Genomic DNA, 21,683 nt, shown 5'->3' with positions numbered 1-21,683 from the left:
AAAGCCTGTATGGAACTGGTCACCTCAGCAGTAACAGGAGTAAGAAGTGAGGCTAAAAGGAATTTTTAACATTGAAATATAATTGATATATAACATTACATTAGTTTCAGACATACAACATAATGACTCAATATTTGTATGTATTGCAAAATGGTCATCACAATAAATCTAGTTCAGAGGATTTTGAAATGGTGCACAAGAGCTGCCCAATACAAGTTAATTTCTAAGTCAGAACCAGATGATAAAACTTGGCACAGCCAGATATTATCAATCTATAGCCCAAATTTTTGGCTTGGGTGATATGGCTTAAATGAAATTCTTTTGTGACCAAAAGTAGTAAATCTGTGGTAGTGGAACCATCAGACATGGTCATCCCTCACTTTATGTGAACTTCTAATACTGAAGTGCCACAGAAGATGAGTTATCAATCGAGGGTCAAATGAATCATAGAATTTACCCAACACCAAGCTTTACAGGAAAAGTAGACACAAACAAAGAATCTGTCTCAGAGGGGCCCCAAAGTGGCAGATGCACCTTCCTAAAAGCTCTCTTTTCACATTGGGACACAGGTGAGTTCTAACTATGTGGGTGGTACAAGTTGAAACAAAAAAAGCCATTTAGGGTTGGGGCTTGTCAGTTTTTACACTTTGTTAGTGATACAGGTAGAGAATTTTTGTGATTAACTTCCATCCTTCAATCAGCCACATCCCCAAAATAGGTCCAGGTTTGTATATAATAATCGATCTTGGCAGAGCAGGTACCTCCTGATAAAATATTTTTAGGCAAGTATTTCCTTGGGTATCTTCTAGTTAGCAAAACCCATCGGAATGTTTTCAAAGAGCTCTGGTTGAGGTTAACGCTGCCTTGATGTCCTGGAGCCAGAATTCAGCCAATTTACAGACCGGTTGTTAACGCTTTCCTTGCCAGAAACATATGGATTTAGGTCAATGACACAAAAAGAAATGAAGGATATTCTATGAAGCTGAAAACACACACAATCCTGTGGTGTTCATTTTGTATTTTTACCAAATTTATGTATGAATTTAAAGAGTCAAAAGCTAGATAAGACTTCTTACTAGAAATACTAGTCCTCACTCCTGCCTTCCCTGCTCACTCAGGTGTGTCAAACATTTTAAAACACTTTTTCTTGATTTTTGGATATCTTCCTAAAGATATTTATATAATATCTTATTTTTTTTGCTGTTTTAGTCAGTTATCTTTACCTTCCCACTACGGAAAAGGAGAATTTAGTACACTTTCATTAAACTCTCACCTTTTTTAACTCCCATACTTTCTCTACCTGCAAATTAAATGCTTCACATATTCCTAGCCCCCTAATATAGCTATATTATAACTTTGGTAGATTAATATTCATAATTTATATTATTATGATTATATACACTGTCCCTATTTGAGTCATGTAGTATGCAGTGAATACTTTTTCTTTTTCTGCATGATGTTTTAATTTCCTTTGATTAAATTATTTTGTTTTTCCCTTTGATAGATTGATATTTTTAACACTAATTTTACCCCCAAATGTCTGTTAATTCCTTAAATTACTTCAAAAGATATTCAGACACTTACATGTTCTATCATTTTGAATTTCCTTAATAAATTTGTCCCAGATCCTACTATAATATCATGCACAGTTATCATTCTGGGATCTCTTTACATCATCACATTGGAGATTCCCTTGACTTCTCTTTTTGGATTATCTTTCTTTTTCATTCACAATTTTGTATGGCAGAGTACATCCTCTAGTAGCTTCCTGCCAAAGTAAGCGGGAAAGAAAAATTTGAGAATCAGGTGTCTAAAAAGTCTTTATTCTCCCTCATTCTTGATTAATAGTACAGCTGGATTTAGGCTTTAGGTTGGAATTTTCTTTTCAAAACTCTGAAGGCTTTACTTTATTGATTTTCAGATTCTTTTATGCCGGTTCATCAAATGTCCTTGATCTGATTTACATCCTTTATACTCTTAGTTTCTGAGTTTTTAGTGAAATAGAGTGAGAGTGATGTTTAAATTTGGACCAATCTTTGTGATCTGGCCCAGCTAGCAGGTCTACCTGGTAGATGAGGCTCCTGTCTTAGATGAAGGATTAAAGATACTGAGTTCACTAAGGATAGTCTTTTACAAGAAAGGGTGAAATTCGGTTTAAGATTTTATTTTATTTATTTTTCCCCCCAAAGCCCCAGTAGATAGTTGTATGTCACAGCTGCACATCCTTCTAGTTGCTGTATGTGGGACGCGGCCTCAGCATGGCCGGAGAAGTGGTGTGTCTGTGCGCGCCCGGGATCTGAACTCGGGCCGCCAGCAGCGGAGCCCGCGCACTTAACCACCAAGCCACGGGGCCGGCCCCAATGAAATTCGGTTTAAAACTTGTCTTTAGAAGATGAGCCTTGTTATCAATATAGACATTTATATGGCTGATTAGTTACTGTAAATCATAGTCTTCATCAAACTGTTCAGTGATTCTCAGAGGGTCTTAGTGTTCTCTGTTCAGCAACGTTAATGGTCATCTAATAGAGGGCTTTGATTTGATTGACTGGTATCTTTACTCTGTCCAAATTTGAGAATCTCAGTTTTGCATACCTTTTCTTCTCATTTTTTGGGGGGATGGATCTAGTTTTCGTGCAGCAAAAGGTGGCAATTTTTGCAACCCTTATTTAAATGTTCTCGATATAAGTAAATGGGAACCTCTAGACTTTATTGAATGCTTATTAGTGGTTTACTGCTGTAACTTTGAGGAAGTTATTTAATCTTGACAAATCTCATTTTTTAAATCATGGGGTGGAAATTCTGGAAATGTTCAAGTACCTTGGATTAGACTAACGCTCACAATGATAACAACTATAAACTTTAGGAAAAAATGTAAATCATGACTATTTGAAGATACTGGAGAGTAAACTAATTTAGGTAGAAGCTGAAGGAAGCAAACCCTTAAAAGAAGTAGAATGCACAGAGTGAAATACCTGGCTGTGCAGCACAAGTGGATAGAAGTTGAGTAGAAAGCCATCATCTTTCCATATTGAAGGTTAAGAGAATGGAGTTTGGGAATGCCGAGTGGCTAGAAAATGAAGGGGAGTAAAATCTCAAAGCAGATGGAGCTACAGATGGGGAAGTCCTGAAATCTGCATGTAAATTCTTAGATATTCTGATGATTCTTGAAATATACATGATCAAGAGAATACATCACAAATACCTGTGTAAGGTGCAAGCTAGAAGGCTTAGGGAACAATGCAGAAAATTTGGCTGCTGCCAACACCAAGGAAGAAAGAGTTTGGAGTTTGACTATGTCAAGGTAACTGCCTGTTAGAACAAAATCAACCTTTTTTAGAAAACACAGCAGAGGTTAGAGTCTCTACAACACATCATCTACAATGCCCAATATATAGTAAAAAAATTACTGGACATGCAAAGAAACAGAAATGTGACTTATAGTTAAGAGAAAAAGGAGTCAATAGCAGAGATGACTCAGATGTTGGAGTTAGGAGACAAGGACTTAAAGCACCAATTTTAAATACATTTATGAATTAAAAGGAAATCATGTAACAATGAGTGAATAAATGGAGTAATATCAGTAGAGACACAAGAACATAAAAAAGAACAAATAGAAATACAGAAGACTGAAAACTAATGATCTGAAATGAAGAACATGCTGCATGGGTTTAACAACAGGTTGGACATGGCAAAAGTAAGCATTCATGAAGTTTTAGATAAAGCAGTAAAAGTGAACATCTAAAGAACAGAGAGAAAATGATTGAAAAAAAAAATAATAGATCTGCAGTGACTTGTGACCTAACATACATGAAATAGGAGTTTCAGAAAGAAGAGAGAGAATGGAACAGAAAAAGTTTTTCAAGGAATAAAGGCAATATATATTCCAGACAAAAAAATCATAAAAAGAATTCAATGAATCACAAGCAGGAAAATTACAATGAAAACCACGTCTAGGCACATCATAGTCAAACTAATAAAAGTAAAGATAAGTAAAAAATCTTAAAGCTGACAGAGAAATGAAACGTTACATACACGGGGACAATGATGTGAATTATGGTTGACTTTACATCAGAAATAATGAAGGACAGAAGACAATGGACTATTTCTAAAGTGATGTTTAAAAAAAGTTATAAATACAGAATTCTATATCCAGTGAAAATATCCTTCAAAAATGAAAGTAAAAGAAAGACATTTTATGATGTATGAAAACTGAGAAGATTTCTTGTTAGCAGATTTTCACTATAAAAAATGCTATAGGAAATTCTTCAGGCTGAAAGTAAATTGCAGTAAATGAAAACTTGGTTCTACCAGAAGTAATAATTAGAAGCGTGAATGGCAAACAGATAAGAAACTATGAAAAATCAAATTTTTCTTAATTTCTATGAAATACATATTACTATTTGAGGCAAAAATCATCAAACTGTAGTATAGTCATCAAAATCCATGTAAGATATGATATATATGACAGCAATAGCTCTAAGGATGGGAGTAAATAGAACTATACTGTTGCAAAGTTCTTATATTCTACCAAAAATGGTGCAATATTACCTCTAAGGAGACTGTGAGAAGATATTGGTGCATATTATAATGCCTAGAGGAACCACTAAAAATTGATGTAAAAATGTGTAGCTGAAAATCCAGTAGAGGAATTAAAATAGAATATTATATATATTCAATTAACTCAAAAAAAGTCAGTAAAAGATAAAGGAGGAAAAAAGACAGATAGTACAAATAGAAAACAGAGAGCAAAATGGTAGTGCTAAATCCAACCATATTATAATTATATTAGATGTAAATGGACCAAACCCTCCAATTAAAAAACATAGGTTGACTATTACATACCTGTTAGAACAGCTAAAATAAACAATAGTGATAATACCAAATGCTGATGAAGATGCAGAGAAACTGGATCTCTCATACATTGCTGGTGAGAATATAGTCAGTCTGTAAAACAGCTTGGCAATTTCTTCAAAACTAAACATGAACTTACCATATGATGTAGCCATTACACTCTAGAGCATTTATCCCAGAGAAATAAAAACTTATGTTCACATAAAAACCTGTACACAAATGTTCTCAGCAGTTTTATTTGTGATAACAAAATACTGGAAACAGCCCAAATATCTTTAATTGGTGAACAGTTGAACAAATTCTGGTACATCCATATGATGGAAAATTACTCAGCAACAAAAAAGAATGAACTACTGATGCATACATCAACCTGGATGGTCCTCAAGAAAATTATATGTACTGAAAAAGGTCAATCTCAAAAAGTTACATCCAATATGATTCCATTTATATAACATCAAAATGACAAAAGTATAGAGATGGAGAACAGATTAGTGGTTGCCAGGTGATAAGGAGAGGGGCAGGGTGGGGTGGGAGGTGGGTGTGAATGCAAAGAGGTAGTGTGAAGGAGTTCTTTTGTGTTTATTGACTAATTCTGTATCTTGATTTTGGTGGTGGTTATATGAATCTATAGAGGGGATAAAATTGCACAGAGCCACACACATGTGTACCCATGCATGCACATGTGTACACACGCACACACACACAAATGCAGTTTCACTTTCCTCCTCCATTGACATTTAGAGTGCAGGATCAGTGCTGTTGCAGAAATGGGACTAAAGGTGACTTTAAGCTTTTCTTGTGTTTTGTATATATATACTTTCTCAAGTTCAAACCTCACTGCTTCCATGTAAGCATAAATTCAGTACTTTGCCCTTATTAATAGAGGAGATGACTGGGTGGTAAAGTGTAATATTAAACTTCCCTGTTGTTTACATATAGAAATGTACATAATAATTTTTCACTTCTTTGCTCATTTCTTCTACCACATACTAATTCCATAGTGGTGAGTGGATTTCCTATCCTATTTACACAATCTTTCTCATTTCTCAATGGATATGAGTTCATTATCTTAACTTTTAGGTACTTGCAAATAACCAGCCCTCTTTTAGTCAATAAGAAACCAAAATCGGCCCTCCATTTAACAAGTTCAGTTCTGTTTAGTCCTTTGCCCTTTTTACCCTTGTCTTTACATAGTTTTCACAGCCTCTTGTGAAAGCTGCTAGGCGTTTATTTCTGTATGGTCTATTCTTGATTGATAGCTTGGGAGGGAGTACTGGTGCACGAATTTTATCCTGTAGATGCCCACTTTATTTTCTTTGCTGTAATTTGGATATTGGTTTATATTTGTAAATTATATTCCCGGGTTTACATGCAAATAGCGAAAAATGAGTGTGGTTGTCTCTGTTTCCTATTTGTCTCAGATCAATAGCTGACTCTGGTTAGTACACAGAGCTAGCTAGGGTCAATGGGTTGGTATAGACCTAGGTCAGAGGAGATAGTGACAGGAAAATAGTCCTCACATAGAAATTGATGCAAAGTTATTCTCTCAAACTCTCTTTAGAGAAAGAGGATCTTTAGGATTTCAATCAAATGAATTCTCTTTGCTGTATTTATTGTGCTATTTAGGGTCTGATCCTGATTTAAAAAACCGATCTTATTTCTCTTTCAATCTTATTGCCTCTCAGTGGGAACTGAGTCTGTTCTATACAGTGTAGTTAGAACAATTGCCAAAGGATTAAAACTCAGATTTGGTCCAAAGAATTGAAACCACTTGGAGTGATCCAGGCAAACTTTTCTAACTGGATACACAGAAAAGCTGAAAAGCAATGTGTGAAAAGACTGAGATCATCAATTAATGAGTTTGTCTTAACGCTTATTTGATGTTTGAATGAAATTAGAGATTCCAAAAGCTTTGTGTTGGTTAGCTGGAGTGAATGTTGTTTCTGTCTATCCCTTGTATTTCAAATATGTGGCACACAGGGACAGAATAAACTCTAGTTTTACCATTTCTGGAAAAAGGAATTGTGATAGCCTGAGTTAGATAGCATTCGTTCTGAATGCTAGACATGCACGTATTAAAAGAGGTAGTAAAAACAAAGAAATATATTCTCAGGGATGACAAATTTATTCATTTTAAAATCAGTTATCTTAAGCCGTACAAAGTAATTAATATATAAATATTCTCCAGTAGGACTCTACTTCATTAAGTATCTGATAATTACGCTAACTCAGTTTAGCTTATTGAATTGATAACTGATATGAGTAAAAAACAGACAAACAAACAAAAACCTCAGTTAAAATTGGGAGAGATAAAGGGGAAAAAGGTAAGGACTGGAGAGTGAAGAGGGCCGTTACAGAGAGAAGAAAAATGTATAAAACACAGAGTTGCAAAAGAAGCTGATGTGTTTAGGGAATGCTGAACAGTTCGGTATTGCTTGTTCCTAAAATAACTGTAAGGAAATAGCTAACAAGGCTAAAGAAAGAAAGTAGAGTTCCAAATGTGGAGAGCTTCATAGACTAAGATAAGAGATTTGAGCTTTCTAATGTGGCTTAGTGTTTCCCAAATTTTGATTTAAGGTAGTGCATGGAGGGATTTTGAAAAATAACTGTACACATAGTTTGTGCATTTTAGAAAACTTTCATTATTTTATGGATATTCTTTGCAGTAATATATATTTTATTTTTGAAGAAAATATTTGAATTAAAAAGATAGTAAATGTAAAGAAAATCTTGGTTAAACAATTATACAGTTAGGATGCAGACATGGAAACATTCATTATTCTGGCATGCAAATGCAAATCACTGAATTTTGTAAATTTTGCTATAGATAATAATGAACCAGTAGTATTTTTCAGGAAGGAAAATAACATTGTTTGGCTTGTGTGTCCTCCTCCTCCCTGCTTTTTCTCTCTTTTGATACAACTTCAGTAAATATGTGAATACGGTTTGGGATGGGAAGAGTTCAAAGTAAATACAGCCACTTAAAAAGCTTTCACCATGGGGAAGGTTAGAGCTTTTGGGTGTCTACACAAATACAGCCAGAGAAGGGAATGGAAGAGAGATAGCTAATGGAAAAGGACAGAAAACAATAGGATTTATGAACAATATAATGTGCAATTTGATGGAGAAGGGGAAGATTTAGGATGTTGAGGAATAACTATAAAAGAGAAAAGGCAGTTAGAGTAAAAGATATTGTTAGGTACAGTAGATTTTTGCTATCGATATTAAAAAATTTGAGCAAAATTAGAAGACCTGCAACCACTTTCCTTCTTCCTGACCAATCTCATTTACTTTGAATCTCACTTCTAGGTTTTAGTAGAGGATGGGTGGGATATATTGGAATATTCAGTTATGTGTTTCCAAGTTTATCTTCCTAAGAGTAAATATTTGGTTCAGGGCCAGGTTTCAGAGTTTCATGCTTAAAGAAAAGCATTAATTTCTCTCTGTTGCCTAAAGGAAGGCATGAGTATAGTCTGTGGGAAGGTGATACTGATTTTTCAACTGAGATTTCACTTGGTGAAAGGGATATGTTTGAAGAATGAATTTTCCAAAGTCAGTGTGGGTGAATGTACTTTTAGATTCTTAGAGAACAGCACTCTTCTGTGAAGCTCAGAGTATTTATTATGAATAATTTCCTTTCATTATAGGTACGTGTAAAAGCTTTGCAGTAATGAAGAAGACAGGACTCTCATTTGTTTGGGAAACAATGTTACAGAGATTCTTCAGCGAGTTACTGGCGCCAAAAATGGTGCTACATGGTGCTAAGCTCAACATCATCATACCCAGGGTCTTCTTGTCTCAGGACCAATGAAGGTCCTTTCTCTTCCATGCTAGACTTGACAGCTTGTCTAAGAGACAGCAGAGAGATGCCTGAAATAGTAAGGAAAATCCTGGTTTCAGTGCTGACAAAAAGACAGGAAGGAGACTAGCACAAAGTGGTTACGAAATGTCTGTAAGAACCCAGCACTTGTCTGAAAGGCTAGACAGAGCTACTTTGTACTGACTCAGCTACTCTGTGCAAAGTCTTGTCTTGATCTTGGCAGTTGGAAAAAAGACAGATCAATAACGGCAAGGAATGGAAAAGAGACATGAATGTTCTCTTCCACACTAGTCTGGTCTGATTTCTTAAGGAATGGATGCAGGAGATGACCTCTCTAGAGCACCTCACATGACCTTTCTTGGCACCTCAATAACAGATCAAGCCTGACCTAGCAGTATACGTGAGAACAATTTGGGTCCTCTGTCAGATCCCAAAAGGGAGCAGCCCAACCAGATCCCACAATCTCCTGCTCTCCAGGGACCACATGTTCACATATAAGCAGAAAACCTAGTCCTAAGGAATGAAGGTCTTCATTTGTCAAATGAAACAATGAGAGAAAATTGTCTCCCAGTTTCCTTCTATTGCTGAGATTTTATGACGCTCTAATTAAGGCCATTGTACGTACTGCATAAATAATGGGCAATGTCAACTTTAAACATTTGGTTACATGAACTGCTCAAGACAATTTTTGTGTGTGTGTGTGAGGAAGATCAGCCTTGAGCTAACATTCATTGCCAATCTTCCTCTTTTTGCTAAGGAAGATTGGCCCTGGGCTAATATCTGTGCCCATCTTCCTCTACTTTACATGGGATGCTGCCACAGCGTGGCTTGACAAGCAGTGCGTTGGTCCGCAACTGGGATCTGAACTCGCAAAACCCGGGCCACTGAAGTGGAGTGCACAAACTTAACTGCTACACCACTGGGCCAGCCCCAAGACAAATTTTTATAGCTCACAAATTTAATTTACATTGCTATTAAAAAATTTTCCAGATTAGTTCTCGCAATGTGAGAGAGCACCCAAATTTACTATTGGAAAATATATTTCAATTTGGGGTATGAAAAATGAGAAAAAAGCCTCTGCAACACATATAGACTTGTCTACATCCAATTGATAGTGGACATGGACACAGAGAACATTATATGTTTCTCCTCTCAGAAGAGATGAAATAGCTACAATATACCAGGGATAGGGAAGAACTGATCTTATCTAGGTATACGAGGCTGATAGTAGATTTACTAAATGCTGATAGTAAAGAAAAACTGACTATTGATGGTCCAAAATCATCTTCTCCATGACAAGGAAATAAGGCTACTGGAGACAGAGCTGTCTACTCACCTTTTTGGGAATACCTGGCACTACTTCCCTCCTCTGGGAAAAAATAATTCTCATTCATCCCAGGGAAAGAAGGAATTTCAGGAACAGGCAACTCTTCAACATCATCATAACCATTTCCTGTGGCATTGACATGCTGTCCTGGAGGCTCTGAAAGCAGACAAGGACTTAGGTGGAACAGCAAAATATGGGCTGGACTAGGTCACGTCCTAAGTCCCTTATAATGCAAAGATTCTAATAGCTGATAAATATAGACACAATATTCCAGGTTTGTCTCAAAAGCATATCTATGATCTCAATATTCTGGGATTTCATTCAGATCTTCTAAGTATTCTAATATACCAAGGTCAATAATATTTTTCTAACATGACCCCTCATACCATAAAGCATCAACAAAAGCTATTGTGCTATAAGTTTCAGGTACTACTTTCAAGCGTATGGTACAAAGTTGTAACATATAATATGCACATATCAGTGACGGACGAAAGCTGAATCTGGATCAAGAGAACCCAGGCTGTTCACGTGTCCTCTGAAGCTGTGGGAGACACAGAGCAGGTAGGGAGAGGGAAGCCTGGATATCTGTCACTCACGGACAGGAGATCCCACCAGTCCCAATCACAGGAGACCTGCATTTGAATCCCATCTAGTGCTCGATTGACCTCAGAATCCAACCTCTAGGAACCCTTCTGGACATGCCTCATTCCAAGAGCTATCCATCTTTACTATCTGGAGAAGATCCAGGAGGGACATCTCTTCTCTTAGGTCCCTTGTAAATAAGAGTTTCTGGTAGTTGATAAGTACAGGCACCAAGCACTCCATGTATTCCAGGGCTTATCATCAAAATCATTTTTTTTGGTCTCAATATAAACATAATCTTTTAAATGATCCAAATATCATACTATCTCAGGGTCCAACCATACTTCCTAGTGTTCTCTCTCACCATGGAATTTTTGAGATTATGTTTCAGATGTTATTTAAAAAACATGGCCTTTGAACCTGTAATAATACATTAGATGCATGTCTGTAAGTGAGTAGAAGTAGTGGTGGATACAGAAAACTGAGTCTGATCTTTGCCTTTCTGAGGCCACAGAGTGGGCAAAGAGAGGAAAAAATTGTTGTCAACTGGAGAGAAGAGATCCTTCTCATCCTAATCACAGGAGGGGTTCTCCTCAGATGACATTCCTCCTCCTCATCCCCATCACCTAAGGGAAGACCTGTCTCTACTACCTGGGGCACCTTCAGGGCCTCCATTCTCCTCGTTGTCCCCTGAGTAATACGGCAGCTTAGTCACTGAGTCATCAGACAGGTTACCTGCTAGAGAGAAAAACATCACAAACAGAAAATCTTTTCCCATAGTTGGAGGTCCAATGTCATGGTTTAGAAGAAATCTTGAGGATTCAGACTTGCAGAGAAAGGGTTTGGAGCTCTTGACTTAGGAGGAGGCTGACTCTTTGAGGTTGGGTTAGTTGTTGGGTCTGTGCTTCCTGAAGAAAACCCACAGCCAGCTCATGAATAAAGGGGAGGGCATGGAACATACCTGAACTGTCCAACAGGTCCTCCTTCTCTGGTTCTATGAGATAATCGATCTCCTGGTACAAGGGCTCATTGACAGCATCTTCAAAAGCAGATAAGGCTGGGGAATGTGGCATGAATTTAGAGCCTGCCCCTGGAGATATTCCTTTTACCAAAGCTTTCAGTGCTTTCCAATGCTCATCCTTGGAGAAACCTCTCTGGGCTGCTAGGGCCCCTTTCTTAGCCTTGGGCCCTTTTGGGACAGAACTAAATTTGCTGACCCTGATCTTGATCCTACACTCAATTTCCACTGTTCACAAGGGAGTCATAATTTTTGAGAGATTTTACATTCAACCCAGGACCAAGGATTCAGTTCTTTCAAATCTTGAAGTCTATTGTAGAGAAGGTGGAGTTTTGCCAGATAATGAAGATGGAGACCAATACTTGTTTAATTTTCTTGATGTTATGACTGAAAATAACCTTCCCACTACTTTCCAGATCATTTAGCATCCCTAAGGCCCACCTTGATGCTCTGCTCTCCATCTATGCAGCTGAATCCCCAGGACAGTAAGGACCAGGAAGAGAAGGGCCCCCAGTATGATACAGAGGATCACAGGTAGGGAGAAGAAGCCAGGTATAGGAGCTGAGCCTGAATTGCTGCCTGAGGAGAGAAGAGGGCCATGAGGTTTTAGAGAGGGTCATAAGCCCAGGAGAACTCCCCCTTACCTTGGGGTGATCTCCTGAGTCCTCAAGACCGTGAAGTCACCATTCAGATACAGTGGATCTGCCTGTAGCCTAAGATATGATTCAACCAGCCCTGAGCTGTGTCATCTGTCTTCCAAATCTGGTTCTAAGAGATTTTTATAAAATGAAAGCGGGTAAAGCTTTGGAGCATCACAGCTGTCACAACTCAATAGGACTATAAACACCTGATCATTAGGCCTTTCCTATACTAATATGGTTAATTTTGCCAGAAATATGTAGAGTCCATAGTGCATGTGCCTGAAAATATGGATGTCTCCTCTATCACATGGCTCGGAGCAGAAGAATCACTTACTTCCACGGGTTGGGAGAACTGCTGTCCTCTTACCTGCAGAGAAGAGAAGGAGAATAGGCTCACTGTACTGAGTTGGCCTGGCAAAGCCATAGGGTTACACCTACCAACCGCTGGCATATTGTTTTCTCCCAGATCCCAGGAGATTAGGCAATACCATCTCCTGGAGCCAGAGCAGAGAACAGCAGGTTAGTTCAGGAGGTGCTTCTGGATTCAACCTCATATATCCTTTGATTCCAGCCCAGGGCCCTGGTCCTCCACTCACCAGAGCACCTCACTCCAGCATCCTCCTCATGCTTGCAGTTGCTCTGCCCCCAGGGCTTCGCAGCACAGGCCCACAGGGAGGACTCCCTGCCCCTGCACTGCACCTCATCCAGCCAGATGCTCCCATTTCCTGGGCCAAACGCTGCCTTCGGCAGGGCGTCCAGGGCAGAGCCACAGCCCAGCTGCTGACACACCACCTCGGCCTCTGCCAGGCTCCAGGAGTCATCACACACGGTGCCCCAGGAGCCCTCGTGCCAAACCTCCACTCTCCCTGAGCACTTGGTGTCTCCTCCTCTCAGTCGGAGCTTCTCTTTGTCTGAAAAAACAGCAGCACCTTCTGTTACTGCCCCTGGTGGGAAGGAAGGAGCCCTTGGGAGCCAACAGGGGAGGTAGGAGGGGCTGATGTACCTGTGCAGGGGGCAACAGTTGGACAGCTCTTGGGTCTCATTCCTGCAGAAGCAGACAGTGGGGAAACACTGGATCAGGGACAGCTGGGGGTGGTCTGGTCCACAAACAAGATTATCTAAGGTCCTTGGCTCAGTTCAATGAAAGGTGAAAATAACAGGTTTCATAATTAATCTAATGGGCTATGTTGCTGTGACATTCACTGGATCATTGTCCTTATCGCCAGTTGAAATTATTTTATCTGTTTACTTGTTTATCACTCTCCACATTCCACAATAAACACAAATAGAGACATGCACACACACACACACACTCACACACACACACCCCTGAATGAAAGTTCCTCGCGAGGAAGGACCTTGCATTCTTACTCACCTCTGTGTTTCTACTACCAAGACAGTGCCTGGTATGTTGTATGCATTCATTCAACAAGCATGTAAGGAGAACCTTCTACAAATACTAGGTATAGGAGCTTGATAAATATTTGAATGAATGAATAGATGAATAGAATCCAGTGAAATATAATTCCTTTAAATTATTACTGATCAGTAAAATAATAAAAGAAATGTAAATTAATGGTACTGGTTTGTGGTAACAAATGGTGCATATTAAAAAATAATTATTAATAAACAGAATTAATTTACATTCAATATTATGTTTACATAATTTTTAATGGAAAATTATAAAACAGATTCTAAACTACTCATCTATTTTTGAGTATGACATGTGGGCAAACAAAGATTACTATAGTAAGAGGAAAGTCTTAAAACAGGTAATGTACAGACTAGAACAAGTAGAATTCAGAGAAAGATAGGTGGACAAATAGCTAGCTAGTAAGACATAAATGTCTACATGAGACTCAAATAAATATGCTGAAAAATATATTGAGGCAACATAGAGATAAGCAAAAGACTAAAAAAATAAAACAATTGAAGCTGAAAGAAATATATATAAATTCAAAACAACACAAGAAAACATAAGTGTACATGGTATGTTTCATAAAACATCAGAATTTGTATATCCTTTCTACACCATCGTATCAAATCTCCTATCCTATGCAGAGAACATCTCAGAAAATGATGGCAGGACCTCTGTGGGGTGGCTGCTCACTTTCAGGGTCAGAGACTTCACTACCTCTCAATTAATAGTGTTTTCTTGTAGAAAAGATATTACCATATAATGTCTAATGATTTAAACACTCATTGGCCTTCAACAGGGAAAAGACAACGAGATGAGGAAAGAGGCACAGAAAAGAGTGAGCCTCTGCCTTGGAAATATCTATCGCTACATTCTCCCCAGCTGTGGATTTCAAGCAACTCCCAGCATATTGTCCATGGTAAACCTGAATGGGGTGTGTGTGTGTGTGTGTGTGTGAGAGACAGAGAGAGAGAGATTGAGAGAGAGAGGACAGAAATGTTGAGGAAGGTGTCCCCCCACAAACATTTATTTATTTATTTCAATATGTGGAATATCCAGGTAAGACTGACAAAGAAGAGGCAACAAAGTTGAATATAGTTAAGGGAGAATGATTATGATGTTAGATCATGTTATATAATCTGGCTAAGAAAAAAATATGCAGATATGAGGAAAGTGAAAAACTAACTAAAATTGACAGGGGAAAGGTGGGGTATCTTCATAATGATAAAAAATTATTTGTAAAGTAGCATTGCAGGATATAATCCATAAGGTTAAGAAGCAGTGGTCAGAGAATGGGGTAAAGAAATCAAGATTTCAAGATGTTCAGTTATTGATGGTCATTAGTGTATGCATAGGCAGAGGAGGGATGGAAGGAAAGGTGCTTGGAAATGAGGAACTCAATGAATTGAGAGGCCAGAATGTAGTCTCAGTTGTGTTTAAGGAGGCTGAAGTAGCTACTAATGGTTCCAGGATTCAGACAGAGATGAAGAACCTGGCGAGCCTGGTGCTGCAGTCTTCAGTGGACAAGGGGGAGTGACCAGAATGTTGGATATGACAACCACAAACATAAGTAGTGGGTGATATCACCTCAAGGCATGAATTTCAAAGTAGCTGGATGTTGAGAAGAAACACACAAAAGGAATTGTTGAAAATGACAACTGAGACCAAGGAGTATACCTATTCCAAGTCTCAGCCCAGAGAAAAGTGTGTTGAAAGAGAAACACACAGCCACTAATTCGTAGGGAAATCAATGTTTTCAGAGAAAAGTCAGGTTTTGATCAGAACAGGAAAGTGAAGGAAATATATAGGGTATAGAGGAAATTTGAAGATGAAGGGTTCCAAATTCCAGCAGGTTCTGCAGAAGATTTTGGGAAAGTGAGATGATGGGGACAGATTAGTACACAGTAGTGAATGAGAAACGCCCAGAAGATGAAGGATTAGCCAAGAAGACTGGGATTCTGAAAGTCTGTTAGAAGAGATAAATTCAAGTAGAAAGATATGGGGAGCCCAGGTGACTGACCACTCAACAGTTCTCCAAGATGTGGCAACTGAGAAGATAAACAAATTCCTCTTTAACAGGATTGTTTTCTTGGGTCCTGCACAAGAGAGGTCTTGGCTCTGCTCACCGTTCCAGGGTAAACTTGCATTGCTCTCCCTTACCCTCTTTCTGCTCTGGCCATGATGGAATTTTCTCAGTACCTCAAAGACACCATGTTTCCTCCCACCTCAGTGTTTACACTGACCAAAGAGATCTCTCCACTTTCTTTCCTTTATTGACTTTATTGATGTTATTGACTCATCCTTCAGGTCTCAATCTAAATAGATTTATTCTTTTGCCCAAGTACACAATTCCACAGCACTTTCTAATCCTTCACAACACTAGAAATTTCTGCCTAGTGAGTGTTTCTAGCATAGGATTGTAACTCCATGAAGATAGTGTGTGATATATAATAAGAAATATATATTTGGTCTTCATCCATGGTTCCTGGCACATAGTTCCTAAAACCCTAATTTCCTAAGTGATAAGAGCTTTAGGGGCATCTTTTGTTATAATATTATTTTTTTGTTCCTGGATCCGGAAATAGCTCTGAAGCAGAGAAATAAACGTGCAAGAAGTGTTTTTTAGTTATTCATAAGAAGTCTCTTTCAATCATGCCTGAGTTTATGTAACAAAGTGGTTTCTGGAAAGCCCTTAGATAGATAGATAACCTCAGGATGGGGGCTGGTTGGACGGGAACCAGCCATGTATTATAGGTTTGGAACTTTCAGCCGCAACCCTTGACCTATAAGGAGGGGAAAGAGACTGGAGGTTGAATCAACCACTGATGGCCAATAATTTTATCAGTCATGCCTCCAAATGAAGATTCCACATAAATATTAAATGATGGAATTTGGAGAGCTTCTGAGTTAGTGAACACAGGAATGTGCTGGGAGAGTGGCACACCTTGAGAGGGCATTTAAGCTCCATGCACCTTTCCCCATACGTTGTCCTACGTATCTCTTCTGTGTGGTTGTTCATGAGTTGTATCTTTTTATAATAAACCAGGGATCTAGTAAGTAAAATATTTCCCTGAGTTTTGTGAGCCATCTTAGCAAATTATCAAACCCACAGAGGGGGTTGTGGGAATCTCTAGTTTATAGCTGGTCATCAGAAGCTCAGGTGACAACATGGACTTGTGATTGGTGTCTAAAGTAGGAGCAGTCTTGTGGACTGAGCCCTTAACCTGTGGGATCTGATGTTATCTCCAGGTAGCTAGTGTCATAATTGAGTTAAATTGTACGATACTCAGCCAGTATCAGAGAATTTCTGGTGGGAAAATCCCCCAAATTCGATGACCACAATAGAGGTATTGATAGTAGAGTAGAGTGGTGAATAGACAGAAAAAAGAGGAATTTTCCTTTACACAATAGCTATATTTCCTCCCCTTCTCTGTCCTCACACCTGGAAGTTAAGTTTGTACCTACAGGCACTCAATTACTATCTGCCAATAGACAGACTTGAGAAGTAGTCTAAGTGATGTAAATGCATGTCAGAGTAAAAAGACCATAAGCCTAAGAGATGGAGCAATCAGGATTGGATTCCCTGCACTGTTGAGTCTATAGTTTAAATACTCCTAACCTCAGTTTCCTCATCTGAATTAAATGATCACCGTAATACCTATTAATACTTTGTTGCACATATTGAATTTCATTAGATGTGAAAAAATTCAACATAATGGCTAGCACATAGTAAGTTACTTGTATAACTGAAGTCTTACTTCTCACCCTTTGGACAAAGGAAACATAAATTAATAAATATAGTCTAACATTGCATTAGCAATTCCTTAGAAAGTTTATCAAAAGTGATGGAAAAATATATTTCATGTAAATGGAAACCAAAAGAAAGCTTGGTAGCTATATTTATTTCCGACAAAATAGACTTTAAGACGAAGACTGTAGTAAGAGAAAAGAAGGTCATTATATAATGACAAAAGGGTCAATCCCACAGAAGGATATAATATTTACAAATATTTATGCACCTAGCATAGGAGCACCTACATATAAATCAAATACTAATAGACCTATAAGATGAAAGAAACGGCAATATAATAATAGTAGGGGACTTTAATACTCCACTTATATCAATGGATAGATAATTCAGCCAGAAACTCAATAAGGAAACATTGGCCTTCAATCACACATTAGATCAGATGGCCTTAGCAGACACACACAAAACATTACATCCAAAAGCAAAAGAATACACATTCTTCTCAAGTGCACATGGAACATTCTCCAGGATAGATCATATGTTGGTCTCATAAATGAAATAGAGACTAAAAAGACAATAGAAAAGATTAATGAAACTAAGAGCTGTTTTTTTTTAAAAGATAAAATTGGCAAAACTTTAGTTAAAATAACTGAGAAAAAAGAGAGAAAACTCAGATAAATAAAATCAGAAGAGAAAGAGGAGATATTACAACTGATACTACAGAAATGCAAAGGATCATAAGAGACTGCTATGAACAACTATCTGCTAAAAAATTGGACAACCTACAAGACATGGATAAATTCCTAGAAATGTATGAACTATCAAGATTGAATCATGAAGAAATAGAAATTCTGAACAGGTTACTAGTGAGGAGATTGAAACAGTAATCAAAGACATTTTAACAAACAAAAGTCCAGACATGATGGCTTAACTAGTGAATTCTGCCAAACATTCAAAGAAGAATTAATACCAATCCTTCTCCAACTCTTCCAAGAAATAGAAGAGGAAGAAACATTTGCAAACTCATTTTATGAGGCCAGCATTACCTAGACAAGGACACTTAAAGAAAAGAAAATTGCAGTCCAATATACATAATGAATATAGAATATGCAGAAATCCTAAACAAAATACTAGCAAAGCAAACTCAACAATACATTAAAAGGATCATACACTATGATGAAGAGAGATTTATTCCAGGGATGCAAGGATGTAACATCTGCAAATCAATCAACATGATACATTATATTAACAAAATGAAGGATAAAAATCATATGATCATTTTGGGAGTGACATCACCATCATGATGGAGTGAATTGTTCCCTTTGTCTCCCTCATGAATTACAACGAAACAGACATCCATAGACCAACAGAGGATTCCCTACACAGCACAACAGGATGCCTAAGAGATCCAGGCAGTTATACATCTGAAGGTGGGTGGACTGGACCCCTGGAAATCAATGGACCTATGACAGCAGCCCCCTTCCCCCGGTGGCAGCAATACAGAGTCTAGATCCTCATGCAGCAGCCAGGAGAATGTGAGCAAAGGTAATGGTGGCCCAACCCCATGCATGTGAACACCTGAGGAGTGGTGGTGATGGTGGCCAGCAGCAGCATGCCTGGCAGTGGCCCAGCCTTGTAATGATTGATGGAAGTGGCAGCAGCTCAACTCACACAACTGTGAGCAGATGGGGCAGGATCACCCAGCTCCCAGTGGTGGCACCACTGACACCAACTTCACCAGCAACAGGGGCTTCATACAAGTCCCCAGGTCCTGGGCCCCACGAGTGACAGCGACAACTGTGAATCCAGCAACCCAGGCAGTGGTGCAACCAGCATCCCCATACAACTTGGGAACAGCAGTGCAGGTGGTGCACAGGACAACAGCATCTGAACCTATGAAGACCCAGTGGGGGAACACGAGATGCAGGTGACCAGAAGCAAAGTAACCATAGTCATACCCTAATAAGAAAGGGTGATTACTACCACAAATGCACTGGCAGAGGATCAATTCCTCAAACACCATGAAGAACTACAGTAACACAGCAGAACAGAAGGAAAATGACAAATCTCCAGAAACCAAACCTGAAGTCACAGAAGATTAAAATATAAATGACAGAGAATTCAAAATAGCTGTCATAAAGAAACTCAAGGAGTTACAAGAAAAGTCAGAAAGACAGTTCAGTGAGCTCAGGAATAAAATGAATGAACAGAAGGAACATGTCACCAAAGAGATTGAAGCTTTAAAAAAAACCAAACAGAAATTCTGGATATGAAGAATACAATTAATGAGATGAAAAATAATGTAGAAATCATTAAAAAGAGAGTGGAGCTTATGGAGAAGGGAATTAGTAAGCTTGAAGATAAAAACATAGAAATGATTCAGGTGGAAGAGGAGAGAGAACTAAGTTTTAAAAAAAAAATGAAGAATTCTTCAAGAAATAGTTGACTAATTAGGAGAACTAACAAAAGGATTATAGATATCCCAGAGGGAGAAGAAAGGGAGAAAGAGGCAGTGAGCTTATTCAAAGAAATAACAGCTGAGAACTTCCCCTAGAGAAGGAACCAGACTTGCAAGTACATGAAGCTAAAGGAATTCCTGATTACATCAATGCAAAAATACCTTCTCCAAGGTATAAAACTGTCAAAACTGAATGACCAAAAAAAAAAAAAAAAAAAAAAAAAAAAAAAAAAAAAAAAATACTAAGGGCAAGCAGAGAGAAGAAAATAACCTACAAAGGAGTCCCAATCAGACTTTCAGTGGATTTCTCGGCAGAAACCTTACAGTCTAGGACAGAATGGAATGACATATTGAAAATACTGAAAGACAAAAACTACCAGCCAAGAATACTCTGTTCAGCGAAATTATCCTTCAGATATGACAGAGAAAAAAGAGCTTTCCCAGACAAAGTATAGCTGAGGGAGTTCACTTCCACTAGACCTGCCTTACAAGAAATGATGAAAGGAGCCCTCCTACCTGAAACAAAAAGGCAAAGGTTTACAAAGCTTTGAGCAAGGAGATAAATAGACAGGAAAGTTCAGGAAATTGCAGTTCTATATCAGAGTAGGTTAGCAAACACCTAATTATTACATAAAGGATAAAGGGAAAGAAAGCATAAAAATAACTGAAAGACTTCAATTTGTTCACCAACTCACAAGACAAAAAAGAATAATTTGTGATAACAAAAGGAAAGAAGGGAGAGGAAAGGGATGGAACCTGCATAGGCTAATGGAGATAAGAGGCTATCAGAAAAAGGACTAGCTTATCTATGAGACCTTTTATACAAACCTCATGGTAACCACAAAACAAAAAATTAGAGCAGAGTCACAAATCATAAAGAGAAAATGGAGAAAACCATCACAGAAAACCCCCAAACTGAAATGGCAGACAGAAATACAAGGAAAAAAGAAACAATGGAAATATAGAACAACCAGAAAAAAAAAGATAAAATTGCAGTATTCAGCCCTCATACATCAATAATCACTCTAAATGTAAATGAATTGAATTCACCACTCAAAAGACAGAGAGTGGCTGGATGGATTAAAAACGAAGACCCAACAATACCCTGCCTCCGGGAAACACAGCCCTGCTCTAAAGACAAACACAGGGTCAGAGTGAAGGGATGGAGATGATACTGCAAGCAAATGACAAACAAAAGAGAGGAAGTAGCCAAACTTATATCAGATAAAACAGACTTCAAGATAAAAAAGATAATGAGAGACAAATATGGGCTTTATATAGTGATACAAGGGACATTTCACCAAGAAGACATAACACTTATTAATATATATGCACCTAACACAGGAGCAGCAAAGTACATAAAGCAACTATTAACAGATCAACAGGGAGAAATTGACAGCAACACAATAATAGTAGGGGACCTTAACACCCCACTTACTGGATAGATCATCCAGACAGAAAGTCAGAAAGGAAACAGTGACCCTAAATGAAACACTAGACCAGATGGATTTAATAGATATATACAGAACATTCCATCCAAAACCAGCAGAATATACATTCTTCTCAAGTGCACATGGAACATTCTCAAAGATAGACCATATGTTGGAAAACAAGGCAAGCCTCAATAAATTTAGGAAGATTGAAATCTTATCGAGCATCTTATCTGACCACAATGCTATGAAACTAAGAATCAACTACAAGAAGAAAGCTGGAAAAGACACAAATATGTGGAGACTAAACAACATGCTACTGAACAACTATTGGATCAATGAAGAAGTCAAAGGAGAAATCAAAAAATACCTGGAAACAAATGAAAATGAA

The 21,683-nt window shown here is 38.1% G+C and overlaps 1 protein-coding gene across 1 annotated transcript in view; it reads right to left on the bottom strand.

Moving 5' to 3' along the window:
- Positions 1 to 8,464: 8,464 nt before the first annotated feature.
- Positions 8,465 to 21,683, bottom strand: part of LOC101408850 (antigen WC1.1-like) — a 54,093-nt gene continuing 40,874 nt past the window's right edge. Inside the window, exons 8-16 of the mRNA XM_087442806.1 lie at positions 13,243 to 13,284; positions 12,828 to 13,150; positions 12,682 to 12,724; positions 12,574 to 12,606; positions 12,040 to 12,177; positions 11,542 to 11,637; positions 11,232 to 11,318; positions 10,008 to 10,154; positions 8,465 to 8,721 (exon numbers count right to left, since the gene is read on the bottom strand). Of these exons, the coding sequence (XP_087298932.1) occupies positions 8,603 to 8,721; positions 10,008 to 10,154; positions 11,232 to 11,318; positions 11,542 to 11,637; positions 12,040 to 12,177; positions 12,574 to 12,606; positions 12,682 to 12,724; positions 12,828 to 13,150; positions 13,243 to 13,284 (1,028 nt within the window). The 3' untranslated portion in view covers positions 8,465 to 8,602. The remainder of the gene's footprint in view (positions 8,722 to 10,007; positions 10,155 to 11,231; positions 11,319 to 11,541; positions 11,638 to 12,039; positions 12,178 to 12,573; positions 12,607 to 12,681; positions 12,725 to 12,827; positions 13,151 to 13,242; positions 13,285 to 21,683) is intronic.

This window comes from Ceratotherium simum, chromosome 17 (assembly GCF_057802395.1).
Source record: "Ceratotherium simum simum isolate JZ-2026a chromosome 17, ASM5780239v1, whole genome shotgun sequence".
Taxonomy (NCBI): Eukaryota; Metazoa; Chordata; class Mammalia; order Perissodactyla; family Rhinocerotidae; genus Ceratotherium; species Ceratotherium simum.
The sequence above is the reverse complement of the archived record's forward strand: the minus strand, read 5'-3'. Positions and strand labels throughout refer to the sequence as shown.